Genomic DNA, 18,089 nt, shown 5'->3' with positions numbered 1-18,089 from the left:
GAATATCTGAGGTCTAAGAGAATAGTTATTGGAGAATGAATTACTGTACAACCAGGCCTTATACCAGAATATTATCTTAAAATTAGAAAAGCATAAATACATGGAGAGAATGGGTAAATGATACATCTATACACCTATTAACACTGAGACAAGTTCATCAGGAAATACAGTATATATTAACTTTGAAAGTATCAAAGTTAATATATAATGAAACTTGATGGGGGCTCTTCAATAATTTGCAAAGCTTTCTCCTGAGGCTAGATAGCACTATGTGAGGGGTTCTCATATTAAAACAAACAAGTATCAAGGAGGTCTTGCTAACCCTTAACATCATAAATAGAAGTTTCCTCTGAAATATATGTTCGTACTGTGTCTTGGAAGGGATTTTCGTTGTGAGCCCCAGAGCAAAGAAATATTTCTGTGGCTGAAGAAAAAACAAAATAATCGAAGCAAAAGCCACATCTTATTTCCAAGAATGTGTTGATTTTCCTCCTCTCCCTTCCTCTGCCGCTCACAATGCTGCTTTGCTTGAATAATAGTCAGTGCCAAATTAAACTAAAGGCTGACATAGAATTTAATATTCTTATGGCCACAACACCTTGCACCCCTACCTCCCACCCTGTTACATCCCCCTTCTCCTCTGCCATGCCGCCAAACCCAGAAGTTCAGTTTAGTTCAAATGTACACCTGGACCCGGGGCCAAACCTAGGGGCATCTAATCCCATATAAGGCAATGTAAGAAGTAATTCTCTAGGTCATAAGAAATTTAGTCTTTAAAGGATTAATAGAGACTGTAATATCGAGCATTGACTATGTACCAACCACCATTGCCAAGTGCTCAACATGTGTCACCACCTCATGCATACATCACAAAAGCTCTTATTGTGAGGTCAAAGCTACTACTGGCAGCAGTTTACAGATGAAGAAACAGGTTCAGAGAGGCTAAGTAACTTGCCTAGGACTCAGCCCTTCTAGCTTCTGTTTCCCTCATTGGAAACAGGGCCCACTCTGTGATGAGACATGGCTGCCACAGTATAAACAGCTGTCTCAGCTGGGAATAATCTTACCAAAGACTGCTGTACTCAGACATTGAGCCATGAACAAGGGCTGTCTAGAGCCCCTGAATCACAAGAATTTTCATCATTGCCCCAATTCAGCCTAGTACTTGTTTTTTGCTGAGTTTTCCTTTTGCCTTCACTCCAGTAGCCCAGTCACCTAGGAAGTTAACCTGCTTGTCCCAGAGTGGCGAGGTAGAGAGTTCAACACCTTTTTTGGTCAACGTCTTAATTTCTCCTTCTTTCTGATTACAAAAACATGTTTGATACTGAAAATGTAGGAGAAAAGGAAAATACTTTCCTTAAGTATTGTTGTTTGTTTTACATTCAATATTCAGAAACTGCCTGTAACTTTCAAGATTATGTTTAAATGTTTTCCTTTGGCATTTAAACTATGTTTTCCCCAGCAAATATGATATCAACTTATTTCCTACTGCTTTTCCAATGTGAATTTTCTGTTCCACAATTAACCAGTATGATTCTCTCTCCAATAAACAAGACATCCTCTACTCCCTTTCCACTCTCCAAACTCACTCAAAATTTCTGCCCCTTAAGTACCTAAGGTTCAACTAACCCCAAATCAAACAGGGCATCTTCCCTCCCCTCACCACAAAACCCCCATCTCCCCCCATCTCTACTCCTCTCCATTTCTCCCCACCTTCCCCCAATATATACCTCTTTCTCTAACATCAGTACTCATAGTCTAATCACTCACATTAACTCAGACCTTTAGTTAATCACTATGGTACCTGGTACTTGCTTTCTTCTCTACTTACCTGTCTTATACCCTGCCACCTACATATTCAGAAACTACTTGAAGAGCCAGTGTGGCAGGCTCGTGCGCCCCATTTTATACTCTTCCCAACAACCTAGGACACAATGCTCAATTGATGAGATCATGTGGTGCTCAGCCAATCCCTGTTGAGCTCATTGGTCACAGCTGGTCTCCAAAGCTAACCACTTAGTAGTGACTCAAGATTTGATTAATTAAATTAAATTAAAAACTAAATGTCTATCCCATCTCAGTACCATGTTGTCATAAAATAGAAAAATTAAGTTGAACTGCCAGATAATGTCTTAGGACTTTACTACACCCTGTTTTAGGAACCAGTAGAAAGACATCAACCATTTCACTCAGAATACATCTTATATTCACATAATGACCTTATCATTTTCGTTTCCTAATACTTTTTCTAGAATCCCTTCAATTACCTTTGACTAAGTGCCTATCATGAAATTTTAATGCACCTCCTACTTATTAGAACCTCATTTTACATTACAACACTCAGATAAACATCATTTAAACAGTTAATTTAAACATCATTATTTAAATAGATAATTCATATGTACAGTTTTAAAAATTAGTTTCCTGAATACTAATATCTCTTTAACTCTTATTGTCTCATGTATTCTCATTATTCCTTCTCTGAAATTTTCTTCTTGCCAGTTTTTCATTCACTTTTTTTCATCCAATCCTTTCAAATTCTCCATGAATACTTTCCTTCCTTTTCAGCCTTGATCTGGCCTTCTCCAAAAAAAACTCTCATAATATATAATTTGGGACACATAAAAATGAGAAATATTCTTTAAAGTTATTAAAATTCACAATCTCATGTAAATTCGCCTTGGTCCATTTATAAGAAAAATGTTTCTAGTCTAGCCTTGTTAATCAAATCATATGGACGGGTGTTTATTTAACTTTATATCCTCAGTGTCTAACGGAGTGTTATCCACATATAGTAGGTACTGAAGAAATGTTGGTTTTTAAAATTAACCCCGCCTGTTTGGAATAAGCTCTTTATACTATTCTGTACAGGAATACTGTCCCTCTCCTTTCATTTATCCCCTGAATTTGTTCACCATATGATTTTCATATTCTTCCTCCTTTACTTTCTTCTTTAATCTCTCTCTGCCTTGCTCCATTTAGCTCTAAGTGGGATTGAGGTCTTATGCAGCACCCTTGTCCTAGCATGAGCTAGGCTCTGTGTTTGTACTGGGGAAATGAAGGAGGCTAAGGCAAGGTCTTTGCCTTCTAGGCACTCACGGTCTAGTAGAGTACAGAGATGAATCTGAGATGAACAGACAAGTATAGTAGGGGACAGAGGTTGTCAGAGATGAACAATTAATCCTATAATTGAGACATATAAAAGTGATATGATAGAAAAGGAAGGCAAAGTAAACCAGTTCTTTCTGGAGTGGGCTGAGGGTAGCTTCTCAACAGCAAAGATGGATACAGTTTCCACAAGCCAGGAAAGGAGGGAAAGAAATACAGAGTAGCGTAAATATGTCTGTGCAAAGTCACCACGGCATGAAAGAAAAAGCAAGAAGTTTAAGGTGTCCAGAATGAGAAGTCTTTGGGTAAATGTTTAAAACTAGGCTGAGGACATAGGTGGTGTTTTGCTTGTGAAGGATTTGGTATGCTCTACTAAGAGCTCAGACTGTACTCTTTGCCAAGAGGGAGCCAGTGAATGGGTTCCTTTAATTTAGAAAGAAAATAACCCTGGTAAAATTTATTCCTAATATATGGTTTCAACCTAAAGAATATCATAATCTTGCAAAAATTTATTTCCTCTCGTGTCCTCTCTTCTTCTCATCTCTCTTCTCCCTCTTTCTCTCTGCCTCTCTTTCTGTATCACACACACACACACACACACCCATATATATACACACACACAGAGGCACACAGGCACATGCACATTTAATAAATTCACTATTTTTTAACACATGAATTTAGAGTGAACTCTTATTTTCATTTCAAGGGCCCCACAATCTGGATCTACTCTATTCATTCAACTTTGTTGCCCACCCCTCCCCTGAGCCCTCTAACCAGTTAGCCCATTCCCCTCTGACCAACAGTGAGCTTTTGTTTAAGTCATTTCCCTTGCCTGAGAGCATACCAAGGCCCACCTCTTCCCACAGAGTGTTCAGAGTCCTCACATTCTATAATATAGCTCTTGTAACTTTATATGGTCTTGCACCATTTTCTAATAGTTTGTGTCCTCCTTATCTCCCCTACTAAATATAAACCCTCTGGAAGCTGGAGAGTAAGCTCCTTTAGATCAAGGAGCACTCTTACTTACCACTGTCCCCTGATTCTTAGCTTATAGTAGATGCCCAATGAAGGTTAGTTTCCTAAGCACACACACAATTGTAATCAAGAACATTTTTGTTGAATATCTGTCTCCTCCATTTCATAAAAGCAAGGATTTTTGTCTTTTTTGTTCACCAATGTCTCTCAAGTACCTAGAACACTGCATGGTATATAATAGATGCTCAATAAATATTTGTTGAATTAATTATGGATAAGGATATTTGTCTGTCCACCATCCTTAACACGATACATGCTCGATAAATTTATTGAATGAATGAGGCCAAAATCATATCTTCAGGTTCTTTATACCACTATCATACTGTTGAACATAGTAAACAAACAATAGATACTTATGATTGGTAGATTAAAATGAAACAGGCTTGCTACTGAACATTTTTATTAAGGTAAGCACAATTCTTTCCTTCATAACTGAGAAAGGGTTACCAATTTACTTGCACACACAGGGAAGAAACCCTTTCTACACCAGTTAAAAATATTTCTACTATGACCACTGATTTTTCAAGGATGGAAATGTCAAGTCTGAGGGGAAAGAGACTGTAAGGATCTGGCCTGCAGTATGGTGGAATAGTCTTATTATCAAACACTAAAAAGAAAGTTTGCTTAGTGGAGAGAAATATATCCCTCCATCGGGGTCACTGGGAAACAGTTTAGCAAAGGCTATAACCTTGCCATGTACAAATCATCAAGATTCCCTTAAACAGCCTCCTGCTAAAGCCTCTCTAAGCATGCTTTCCCTCCACTCTTATTACAGGAAATCAGTCTTGATTCTTCAAGCAAGAAGCACATAGTATTTTTTGTAAACAACATAATCTTATCAGAAACTAAAGTCCATAGAAGTTAGATAATCAGTGCTAGGGTTTCAAAGTGTGTCTGACCCTGGGTATATGGATGACAAGGCAATTCAGAGTTGAGGAGTACTAAGGAATTATAGGGAATGTCAAAGTCAGCTATACTCTTCTCTTCTCCTTGAAGTTTTGGAAATTCCTTTTCATTCAATCTTGATGTCATGCTGAATCATAAAAAGTTGTGTTTTTCAGTGCACCACATCTCGGGAGGCACTTTTGCCAGCCTCTGTTATTACTATATTCAGGCACGCAGAGCCAGCACCATTCACACTCCACCCCCACCCCACTCCTCCACTCCCACTCCCACCCCTGCAATCTCCATTCTGCAGGAGACAGACCGATTCCCTCTAATCCTTCTGTGCCTTCTCCTCTACCTCTCTAAAACCCTTCTCTGTGGGAAAAACAACTATAGCTTGGGGGATAATATAGCTTTAAGGAAATTTTTGGCAGATGCAGATGTCCTAACATCTGGGCAGCATTCACAGAATCCCGGAGGCCCGGACAGACCAGGAGCCACTCGTTCTAGGAATGTTAAAGTAGAAGTTTTTTCGACTGATGAGAGAAGCAGAGAGGAAGGAGAAAGAGAACGAGGAGAGAAAAAGAGAGCACAAAATTCCATAAAACAGGTAAGATCAGCTGCTTAAACCCTCCACACTATACTTACCCACATTTCACAGCCATGGAGGTAAAAAGACTCAGGGCTTGGGCAACATGGCTAGGGGTGGGAGAGAGAGGAAGAAGTTCTTTTATGAAATTGGATCATATGCTGCTTTTCATTTGACCTGGCTATCTACACAGGTTCCCACTACCTTCTCAATACTCAGCAGAGAGTTGGCTGACTCCAGTGAGTCAAATTTTCAATCTGAGATTTGAGAAGAGGTGGGCAGAGAAGCAATCACAGACTCAGAACACCAAGGTCTGAAAAAGAAAGCCCTTATTCCTGAACCAAGGAACTGGATTCCTTGAGGCTGCATGTGGCAGAGGGCTCAGTGATTATTTAAGCTGTTCATTTTTCTGGATCTCTCTTTAAACTCCTCGTTCTCATCCTTTTGTTCTGTCTTTCTGCTTTTATCTCTTTCCTTCAGCTCTGGCAGATTTTCTTTTCTTTCTAGCTTCCTTCCCACATCGTTCCACTTTCCTTGCCTCTTTCACTTGCTCTCACTTTTTGTCTATATTGCTTCCTTGCCACTCTCTAGACAAAATCTGAAGCCAAAGTAGCAATAAATTGGAAAATGAATGTATACCATTTTTTCACTTCTCATGTCCCTTAGGGACTATGGCCAGAATCTGCCATCTTTTTGTTTCTCTGTTTCTGGGACTGACTCCTCCCCTGAGCATGGTATTTCATTGAAAGCATGTGAGTGAGTGAGTGAGTGAGTGAGTGAGTGAATGCTTACTGAACAGTCCAGTGGCCAGTTTATACCAATGGGCAGCAAGTTTAATATTGTCATTTATGAAGTATTTGCCTACTGGGAACCACAGAATTCTCATCCCATTAAAGTGAGGACAGGACAGGAAGTGAGGGGGCAATTAGAAATTGCCTACTCTCTCCTCACATACCTCAGTAAGTTCTTCCCAACCTCGCTGACTTCCTGCTGGCTCAGCAGGGTAAAACTAGAAGGTTAGGCTGGGCTTAAAAGCCAGAAACCACTACTAAACCACTAAGCTTCAAAAACCAAAGCTAAGAACAGAGCCAAGGTATAGTTACTGACTAGAGAAAGGAGATATCCAGTCCTGTCTAATACAAAGTTGGTAATAATAACTAATATATATTGATTGCTTCTTTATGTGTTAGGTAATAATCTATTTTTATAAGGTAGATACTATTATTATTCCCATTTTATAGATGAGGAAACTGAGGCTCATAAGAGTTAAGGCGTTTGCCCATGGCCCTGTAGCTAATAGGAACAGAATTGGATATACTTCCAGATATGTGTAACTCCAGTGTTCAAGCTCCTAGTCTGTATACTCTAATGCTTTCCCAGATTAGTGGTTAGGAAATACTAAGTAAATGGATGAAACTATCAACTGGCAGCCTTTAGACTGCAGAATTCCCTCTTGATTCTGTATGACTTTATGTTGACCCTTTCCTGGTCTTGGTACCTCAATGTCCTTCTCTATTACTTGGACCATGGAACATTTGCATCTAATCTCACCAGGGTCAATTGAAAATTGATTGTTTTACATCGTCCTCTTTCTAGGATGAAAAGAGACCATAAATAACAAAAAGAGTCTTGTTATTTTATAAAAGTGGAAAATCCTTACAAAATGGGGATGATGTAACAGGCATTCATTAATTTAAAAATCTCTCCTCTTCTTAGTAGATCCTGCATTTCTGCTTCTTCTCACTTTTGGAAGTTTATTGATGGCTGATTTCTGAAAGTTATTTTCCTTTGTCCTGGTACTTCTGGTCACCTACCCTTATTCTTGTCTCCCTGACACCTCCGTCTCCTTTAGAGGATGTCCGGTCAACTAATCCAAAGAGGAGCTCTTTCTCTACTGTTCTTCCTCACTCCAGCAGTGACACCGACATGGTATACAGGTAAGTTCTAGGAGATGTTGCCTATCATTTCTAGGCAGGGCAGTGCAGGGCCTAGACTCAGTCTTGGAGAAGGGAAGAGTTAAACTGCAACGAAAGACACTTAAATTAGATATAGAACAGAACTATTCTCAACAATAAAGATAATTAAATATTGCAACAGGCTACCACGGAAGGCTTTTGAGGCAAACTAACAAGAGATATTTGAAAACAGGCTGTATCATCATAAAAATGAGAAGGTTGAACAATATGGTTTTTAAGGCCATTGCCTCACTTCCTTGTGCACTTAGCTTCCTCCTCACTCCCTCACTCCCTCTCTCTCCCTCTTCCCCCAGTCATTATTTATAGGATGATATTTTTATAGCCCCTTTCTGTCAAACATGTTAATGACAATACAGATCATATTCTCTCAAACAGGAATTCCCCAGTTTCTTCTGGCTTGTTCCTTACTTCAGAAAGGATGGAATATCTGGATTCCTGAATGTTTCATCCTTTGCCCCTGGAGACATAGGGAGCTTAAGAGAAGAGACTCGGTGGGGAGAGGAAAAAGGGGAGTAGAAGAATTATGGAAGAATAATGAGGGGGTAGACAGAGGTTTTTGATGGGGTCCAGCTAGCATTCCAAGTGCTAAGAATATTCTGTGGCCTACAGTGTCTGCCCTCATCAGGGCTTAGCGGGGGTGGGGTGCGGGGGGAGTAGAGGAAGGAGACAGGCCCAACCAATGGATTTAGGAAAATATCCAGAGATGAGTAAATAACAAACTGCTTCCATCACAGCCACAGTCTTTGCAGCTAAAATTTTCCACATGCCCTTAGCTCCTGGTGGAGGCCTTTGGCAATAGCTCTGTTTGTCTGGAACAGCTGCATGAAGTTTTCAAACAAATATGCAAACTTCTTCCCCTCTTTGGCTTAATCTGGCTTTGTAGGGGGTGAAGTACAAGAGCTGACATTAAGATGAAAAACATTAAGTTAAGCCCTTGGCAGTGTACACACTGTTTGGGGCTAAAGAAGCTGTCCTCCTCAACCTCCCCAAGCTTCAATTCAAGTACATGAGACCCAAACCCAACCAAAGACCACATAACTTAGGGAGTGGAGATTAGATGGCTCAAAGCCCAATTTTGAACTCTTGTAAGATACCTCATGGAGTACAAAGGCCTTTACCTTTCCCGGGGTAGAAGCCTGAGCTATCGGAGTCTTGAGGACAGGGTGCTTTTATTTAAAAACTAAGATTCATCTGAGGTTCTCAAAAGGCTCTTTACAAAAGTGGCACTCCCACTTCTCCAAGAATCACTGGGTCATCACTCCTTTGGAGGAGCCCAGGCTGTGAGGTCTTGAACAGCCCTGCAAACCCACTTATCCTGCCCTCCTTTGTTCGTAGGAGGGTATCTGATGAGAAACATTTGGAAATTTTCCAATAATTCTTCTCTACATTGCTAGTTTAGCTATCTGAGCTTGTTCCACCCATTTGTTCATTCACTCACTCTCTAGGCATCCAGCACTGTTTTGTTCCCAACTACAGCCTTGTCCTCAAATGAGAATGGCACAAGGAAAGCAGCCAAGTGTGGATTCAGGACTAATCAGTAAAAGGATCCAGGAATAATAAGCAGGGGTTGGGAAGGGTTAAGAATATAAATAAAGCAAACAGTCCATTAAAAGTGTCTATTGGCGTACCTGTGCAGTCAGACCATATTTATTATAAGCCAAGCATTAGTGTGGATCTGAAAATAGTCTTCACCTGTCAGTTACATTTCCAACCATACCTTTGTGAAGGGCAGTGCTTAGAGGATCTGACTGTACTATGGAAGTTGGAGGAATCCAGTAACAGAGCCCACAGCAACCGCTGATTGATCTAAAGGAGCTGAGGAGTGCTGCCCAAACCTGTCTCTCCCAGGGCTGAACAGACAAGCAGATAGAACATTGTGGAAAGGGTGCCTCTCTAGTTTTTTTATATCTCATCTCAATATACTAATATTTACAAAAAGTACCCAATGACAGGCAGTGAGGGGAACCGGAAAGACAAAGTAGTAAGGTGGCTTAAGTCCATTCCCATCACAAAGCAAGCTTGGCACTGCTGCAGCTACCTCTGCACCCTGGTGGAGACTGTAATTATCTGGCTGAGTCTTCCCCTTAGCTTTTCCATATGCCCTATAATTCTGGAATGATGTAAAATGTTTCGTGGCCTTCAATCCCACACACACAGAGTAAAAGAAGCTGGACTGCAAAAAAAGATTTTGGATTTTTGATCCTTGCTGGACATTGTCCAAATCTCTCTCCTACTGCCATCTTTAGTGGAGTGTCTGAGTTTGGTATCAAGGTGGGTCAAAGAGCATTGGGCTGGATGCCCACTCTGTTCCTTACTAGCTGGGAGACTTGGACTACTCCCTTCACCCCTCAAGTCTGTTTTCTCATCTGTACATTTGAGAACAATAAGGGTGTCGACCTCACTGAGTTGTTAGGATGACATAATGAGATAACACACGTAATGGGCTGAACACAGAGCATGTGCTGAATGATATTAGCAACCATTGCTGCTGCTGCTGCTGCTGCTGTTTTCTAGCCATAGGCCTCCGATACTCCTATTCGCTCTTCTGACAAGCAGGGTTTTTCTCTCTGCTGGCCATTTCTTCATAAGCAAGCTCTGGTACAACTGTGGGCACCAAATCCTTCAGGGAATCACATACATCTGGCCTCTTGTTTACAGAAGCTGTAAGGCTTTGAGGCTAATACTAAACCAAAACAGCTGACAAGAATTCTGCCCTCCACAAAGAAGCCTCCCATATGGGAAAAGAGCATGCCTGAGGATAAATAAAAGGAAGCCAGGAGAAGAATTGAAATGGGAAAACAGGGGAAAAAATAGAGAAAAAATGAACTCTTTCCTCTGGAATGAGGGCAAACCAATGAGGACATGATTTCATATGGCTAACTTTTAATTTGATGTATTCCCTTGCTCATCAAGTTGGGCTGGTTTTCCAACATCCCCCATCCCCAGTCCCTGGGGAATGGAGGAGCTTCATCATCTAGCTCTCTGCTCCACCCTTTAGTGCAGGGGGCCCTGTGCCTCTTCCCAGAGAGGAGGCAGGAACACTTGTGGTCTGAGTGTTTACACAGGCCAAAGGGCTCCAGCATTAAAACCCCGTCTTGTCCTGGATGTGAAAAATTGTCTTCCAACTCCTACACAGCTGGCTACTCTATTCCTGTGCAAGCATTAGGGCTCAGGGAGGCTGCAAAGAGGGCTTCCTGAAGCTTCACTCTAGAAAGGAACGAGTTGTATTCCAATTAGTTTGTGTTCATGACTGACTCCTAACGTCTGGTGGAACATACTGTTTAGTCTCTCAGACAGCCACAGACCTGCCTGCACCAGGGACTGGGCCACTTAACATAACGGGAGTGGACTGGGAATGTTCTCCATCTCATCAGCTCTCTACTACAGTTCTTGCTGATTAGAGGAACCAGAAATTTCTCCAAAGGACTCTGCCTGCTTTTTCCCCAAAACCAGGACAAAAAACTCAGGATGTGAAACTATTCTTATTTCCCCTTGCCTTTTGAACCCTCCCTCTTTACCTTGGCATGCCACCCCTAGCAATGGCAACCAAGTGGCAAAAGGTTGGTGTTCTATGGACTAGTGGGAGCTTGAGGAATCATTTCCCTCTGAGGACTGTGACAGACCTGTCATTAGGGGGAAGATCTTACTCATGCTCTATTATTTCCTCCTACCTGGGAGAACAGTCCATCCTCAGAGCTTGGTTATCAGCAGCTCTCCAATACTCATATGTTGCAACAAGGAAATCGGTCATTTATAGTCCAGACTGGTGGGATTGATGGGCGTTCAAGAAGTTCGATTACTCTTTCTTTCAAATGGAGGCTTCTGATGCTACCAGTAATCCTTGCCCTACCCCGTGAGCTCCCCGTTTATGGAGCTGAGGTGTTGAGGTTTGCCCACAATAGTTCTACTGCTTTATAAGGCAGAATTTGCCCCGCTAAATATCCACCTGGCTTGCCACCCATGGAGTGCCACGTCCTCAGGAAGGGAATAAGTTGAATAGAGGGAAAGGTAAGAAAGGACTTGAGTAAAAAATCAATACGTCATCTTGATACTGTCTTTTTCATTCTAGGCTCAGGCTACTACCCAGATGAAAGCAACAATGAAGTATATACTGAAGAGGTCCCACAGGCCCCTGCCCTAGACTACCAAGGTAATCCTCACTGCTTCTCAGTCTCAAGGAAGGGTCTTTTCCAGCCTAAGGCCTAGGCTCTCCCTGAAGTATCCTCATTCAGCTTGGTTCACATGTGCCAAAACTGAAGCTCATGGAATCAAGGTTTGTGATTTCCAATCATGACTTTGGTTACTGACTTCCTGTTTGACCTTATCTCACTAGCACTAAGGTTGCCTATCTATTATTAATCATTACGTATTGACTGAGTACCTACTGTGTGCTTAATCCTGTGCAAGGTAAGTCTGTGGGTGAAACAAAATCTAAGATAGAGTTTTGTCCCCCTCAAGGACCTTATAATCTACTGGGGGAGGGATAGGTAAGGGGCAGTAAAATTAACACATGCAGGGCAAGTAAGTGTGAAACCATGTGGTAGCAGTAAATGCAATAGGAGTTGAGGAAAAGAAGTCAGGGAAGAGGTCTCGAAAGATGGCATTTAGACTAGGTCTTGAATGATGGGCAAGTTTTGAGAACTGAAAAAGGGAGGGGAGGACATTCAGTGAAACAGATGGCCACAGATACAAAGGTAAGAACAAACCTGTTAGAGGAAGGAGCTAGGAAGAAACCAGCCTGACTGGAAGAAATTAGATGTGGAGAGAGTAGTAGAAAATAAAGTTGAATATAAAGAGTGAGACCAAATTAGGTAAGGCTCCATGATCTAGTGGTTCTTCTAAGAGGGGCAAGAGGACTATCTGTGAAGAATGCTGAATAGCTATTTCTGCACTAGAAGGAAAGTTAAATCAGGTGATAGCTAGTATCTCTTCCATTTCTAAGATTCTTTGTTTCTATGCTTTGCAAACTATGAAGAAGAGTTTAGCTGTTGTACTGTGAGTTTTAAAGAACTATCATATGTTTTTGCCCAGGAGAATGACACGGTAAATGGTAATTTCAGGATATTAACCTCATTATTTTGTACAGAGAGTAAGGGTTCAGGAGGAGTAGACGTTCAGGAACTAATAACAGTAATATTCGTTAGAGTTGATTGATGGTAGTGGCAAAGAAATGGAGAGTAAGAATAAACCCCATAGATGTCTCAAAGAAAGAGATAAGATTTGGTACAAATCTGATGTACCAAAGGCTAAGAAACAAAAGAATACCTGAAAGCATCCAGTCTGAATATCTGGGAGAACTATAAGGCCATGCTCATAAAGACAAGGTTAGAAAAGACAGTTGGTTTAGTGACAGTGCCCTACAGGCAGTGGGAACTGGAAAAATGGAGTCATCAGCTTAGATGGATGAGCTGTCTGAGGGAGCAGAGGGCCAAGGTCAGAGCCTAAGAAGACATCTGCAGATGTGAATAGGAGAAGAGGAGCCAACAAGGGAAAAAGAAATAGTAGTTAGCCATGTAGGAGGAGATCAGGGTGGTATCTATATTACAGAAGCCATGGGAGAAGAAGTTTTAAGGAAGGAGAAGGAATAAGAGATCTACTGTGTCAAATGTTGCAGGGACCAATTGAAGGTATCGCAAAACTTATATTTGGCAAGAAGTTAAATGGTAACTTTTGAGAAAATAGGTTCTACAGAGAAATGATCAGAGCTTTGGGCTCCTCTATGCTCCTTGCTAGCTACCCTTTACCTATCTTCTTCTCACTCCCTAATGGTTCATACCACTGCCTCTCTGTCTCAGCACCTACTAATTCCTAAACTCTATAGTCTGTTTCCTACTCACCCACAAATGACCTTTGAGCTTTGAGCTATGACCTTTGAGCTTCAATCTCCTCTGCCTCTCAGCAGCAGTGAACACATCTCTCTCTTCTTAACCCCCCTTCCCTGGGCTCCGTGACATTTCACTATTCTGTTCATAGCTGAAGCCAAGAAGGGAGATGGGCTCTCTAGTGGTGATAAGAGAGAGAATGAGGCATGGATCTGCACTTTGGGTGACTCTGGCCTCTCTCCTGAGCTCCTGGACTACATCTTCAAGTGCTGCTGAAACCTTCTACTTGGAGATATCTGAAACCAAATACTTTCATCTTCCCTGAAAAAGGCTCTACTAGCTGACCTTCATACTTTTGATAATGGTACCATCATTCTCTTAAAAATACCTCAATGGCACCTTTAATAGCCCCCGTCACTTCTAATAGCTCCCTTTTCCTCATCATCTCTCATCAGTCGTTCATCAAGAACTGTCATTTCTTCATTAATCCATGAGATTAATTTTATTACCTCCCACATGGATAATGGCAGTTGTCTCCTAACTGGATTCTCTGATCCGTATTTCTCCTTTTTTCAAACCGAGTGGGCCACTATGACCATTTCTAACAGAATTTGGCCTCAGTCTAGCTGCCCAGCCTGACAACTCATTATCCCTTCTTCCCAGATGAAATCTATGCTTCAGCCAGCTTAGTAGAACTCTGTGCCATTCTCTGACTTCTTAGCCTGCACTGAGCCTTTCCCTGTCCATTCATTCTTTCATTCATTTATTCAATGAATATTTATCAAGCACTTACTATGTACCTTTTCTGAAATAAATGTTTATTTTCTGGACCACTTACTTGGCATTCATTATGTACTGCCTCTTTGGTTTACTTTTTTTACCTTCAACAAAATAGTTACCTATTTAACAGAAGGAGTCACATATAGCACCCCCTCAAAGCAATGTAAAAAGTAGATGCTCAAAAATGTTTACTGGCTGGTTGGCATCCTGGGAGCAGAAGCCAGATTGTAGGAGACTGTAAATAGGAGAATTGGACAGGAAAAAGCAACGGATGCAGAAAGTACTTTCAAAAGGTCTGTCAATCCCATGATTAACGTTAATCTGCCTCATTGGTTATTTTAAAATCTGTATAAAGACCTTTAGAAAAATATAAGCCACATGGCAGCTTTGGGCTTGGGATCAAATGTCTCCTGGTCCTCTCTGGGACTTAGTCTCAGCGCATAAAACTGATTGAGTGAGGTTACCCATGTTGAGGGGGAGGGGTGGCCAGAAAAGTAAAATCTGAGGTCTCAGCCTCCTTTGTAAAGTCTTTGTGACCTCATAATCCCAGCTCTACAACTGAAGTGTTTGAGCCTTTTTGTAATTTGGGGATGGTGCCTACAGATGGCAGCAGGACGTTGTTGCTTGAAGCCGGATGAGCCAGTGGCTCAAATCCAGACACTGATTTAGGGAATATCATTATCAAGGCTAAATATAGTTTCATTTGATTCTCAAAACAGCTCAATGAAACTGATTTATTATCCCCATTTTACAGATCAGAAATCTAAGCTCAGGGAAGTTAAATTTAGAAAGTCACAGAGCTCAAAGGTAGCAGAGGAGGAATTTAAACCCAGATCTGTCTGACTCCAAAGCCATGTTCATTCTATCTCTTTCCAACAAAAATGTAACCCACTGTTTAAGAAAAAATAATTTTAAAAAGAAGAGTTAACCATTAAAAACCAGATCATTATGTTAGAACAAATTACCCGTGTAGTTTGCTGCTATTTTCACTTATCTTGAACTTTCTTTCATTCCCTTACTCTGAGTCCTAGTTTGGAATCAGAAACTCTTCTCTGACGTCTGCCCTTGGTCCTCTTGGCTGCCGCTTTCCCTGAAGATTGCTTCAGCCATGGGCAAGCTGGTAACTCTACCCAGGTTATCTGAAGATAATCACAGAGAAGGCTCTTTCAACCCTGTTGTCAGCACTTTGTTTCCTTTATAATCCCTGAAAAGACATTATAAAGGTGAACAGCTGCACAGAGCAGAGTCCATGGGCCTGAGTTCAAGTCCCAGCTCCTCCACATTCCAGAGCTTTGATCCCAAACACCCATTATGCGCCAGTCAGTGTGCTATGTATTTTGTAGATGTTATTTCATTTAAGCAGGTTGCATGCTTGTAGTGATATGGAAAGATCTCTCAAACACATTAAGTAACAAAAACAGCAGTGGTAGGAACAGTGGTCTACTCTATGTATTTTAAAAAGGGGGGAAATAAGAATCTATAGCAATATTTGCTTTATTTGCTTTATATTCATAGACTATTAATGGCAGTTCTCTATGGGGGGACTAAGTGGCAGTCGGTGTGGGAAAGGGGTAGGAGGGAGACTTTACTGTATAACTTTTTATGCTTTTTGGATTTTAAACCATGTGGCTATATTATCTGTTAAAAATGTAAATGTATACTTCAAAATAGCAGCCTAACATGCTACAGTGGCAGATATTGTTAGAAAAAAAATACAGGTTTTAGAGCCAGACAAAGCTTGGGTTCAAACCCCAGCTCTGCTCCTTACTTGTAGAGGGACCCTGGGTAAGTTACTTTCCCTTCTGCAAGATAGGGATAAACGCCACTCTACCTCACAGTTCTCATGGATGAGAGAACTATAGAAGATTATGAATGTGAAAAATGAAAATACAGAGCACGGTGCCTAGCACACAATAGCTACTTAGTAATGACTAACACATTTCCTGCCAGACATTTTCACCATACAGTATTTAGCCACATTCTTAGTTTCAGTTTCCCATCAGCATTCTTTGGTTACAGTTGTTCAGCCAGTTATGAATCTCCATAACTGTACTATCATCTCTCCTGTATTTCTGCATCTTATCTACATCAATGGTATGAAGGCATTATGACATGCTTCACTTCTGCATAGTGTACTGACCATCTCTCTTGCTCTACCAGTCTGGTGACTGTACCCAAAAAGGAAATGAGGTCAGTCTTGAATGACTTGTTCTTGAGGATACCTGGAGCAAAGCACTTCTCTTTCTAACTGCTCATAAACCTGTTCAAATATTCTAGAACACTGTGCTATCGGTGCTGTCAGTCTCACCAGGCTATAGTTCCCAAAGACTGCCTTCTTCTTCCTTATGGAGATCTAATTTAAAGCATGCTGACTGTAATTAACAATGCTGTTTCGTATATTTGAAATTTGCTAAGAGAGTAGATCTTAAGTGTTCTCACTACAAAAAGAAAGGTAGCCTATGTAGGTGATAGATGTGCTAATTAACTTGATTGTGGCAATCATTTCACAATGTATACATATATTAAAACATCACATTTTATACCTTAAATATATACAGTTTTGTTTGTCAATTAGACTTCAATAAATCTGAGGGGGAGAGAAAATTTGGATAGTGTTTTGCTCTGATTCAGCCTCTCAGTGTTTTCTTTATACCAGGATTCCTCTGGGCCATCAAATTTGAACTTTACAATAGCTAGGCCCTCTCTTACTGTCTCAGCATTTATCCTGAGCTCTATATTTCCCTTTATTTTGCTTGCTTGTGCAATCCATTCCAATCTGAATGTGTGTTTTCCTTGGCAGAATGTTGGAGAGAACTAGGAAAGGAGTGATTGTTGAGGTCTGAGCCTCTTATATAGTCTTCGTGATATGTGTTGTGACCACATAATCAACAGCTCTGCAACTGTAGTGCTTAGGAGACTTTATGTAATTTGGAGATGGTGACTCCAGATGGCAGCCGTGTGTCACAGCCACAGGCTCAAAACTAACGCTGGAAGCTACAAGTGTGTTGTTGCTTGAAGGATAGTTTTCTCATTGTCATCTGTCTTCATTCTCCGGCTGCCTTCAAGCAGAGGCTCTAGCCTTTCTTTCTTCCTTTAACTCCTGATGCGCTTTTCTCAAAGCCCCTTATTTTTGTCCCTGAGGATTTGGGAATCTAATAAGCTTATATGGGGTTTTAGCCTTCCTGACTGCAGGTTAACAGATCTGTGTTGTCCTGTGTATGTATTCTTGGGCCGGTGGCCCTATGCCTGTTTATATGTGTTTAAAACCCGAACCCACTAAAGAGTCATTTAAATTATGGAGACCGGTGGTCCCCAACCTTTTTGGCAGCAGGGACTGGTGCTCCTATGAGAATCTAATGCCTGATGTTCTGAGGTGGAGCTGAGGCGGTGATGCTAGCACTGGGGAGCAGTTGCAAATATAGTCAAAGCTTTGCTCGCTCATCTCCTACTGTTCAGCCCGGTTCCCAACAAGCCACGGACCAATACCAGTCTGCGGCATGGGGGTTGGAGACCCCTAGTGTAGATAATAAGGCGACTTTATGATGCTTTTATGATTTAATGGCCGTATTAACTTCTGTGCTAAGAACTGAACTGGGATCAGACTTTCCTAAGCACACTTTTTGATATTGCATTCTCTCCCTCTCTCAGCATCCGTCTTTGTGTTATTTTTAAAAATTATTTTAAATTTACCTACTGTAAAATTCATTCTTTTTGGTGTAGAGTTCTATGAGTTTTGACAAATGCATAGAGTCAGGTAATCACCACCACAGTATCAAATAATTCCACAACATATTTTTGCCTTTCCCAGAATATCATATAAATGGAATCCTACAATATGCAGACTTTTGAATCTGGCTTCTTTTACTTCACAAACTGCATTGGAGATTCATTCAT

General features: G+C 41.1%; 1 protein-coding gene across 1 annotated transcript in view; it reads left to right on the top strand.

Annotated features, from left to right (window-relative positions):
* The first annotated feature begins 5,339 nt into the window (after positions 1–5,339).
* Positions 5,340–18,089, top strand: part of SRPX2 (sushi repeat containing protein X-linked 2) — a 22,964-nt gene continuing 10,214 nt past the window's right edge. Inside the window, exons 1-3 of the mRNA XM_006920704.1 lie at positions 5,340–5,638; positions 7,337–7,554; positions 11,663–11,743. Of these exons, the coding sequence (XP_006920766.1) occupies positions 7,473–7,554; positions 11,663–11,743 (163 nt within the window). The 5' untranslated portion in view covers positions 5,340–5,638; positions 7,337–7,472. The remainder of the gene's footprint in view (positions 5,639–7,336; positions 7,555–11,662; positions 11,744–18,089) is intronic.

Source organism: Pteropus alecto, unplaced genomic scaffold (genome assembly GCF_000325575.1).
Source record: "Pteropus alecto unplaced genomic scaffold, ASM32557v1 scaffold179, whole genome shotgun sequence".
Taxonomy (NCBI): Eukaryota; Metazoa; Chordata; class Mammalia; order Chiroptera; family Pteropodidae; genus Pteropus; species Pteropus alecto.
This window is presented reverse-complemented; position numbering and strand designations above follow the sequence as displayed.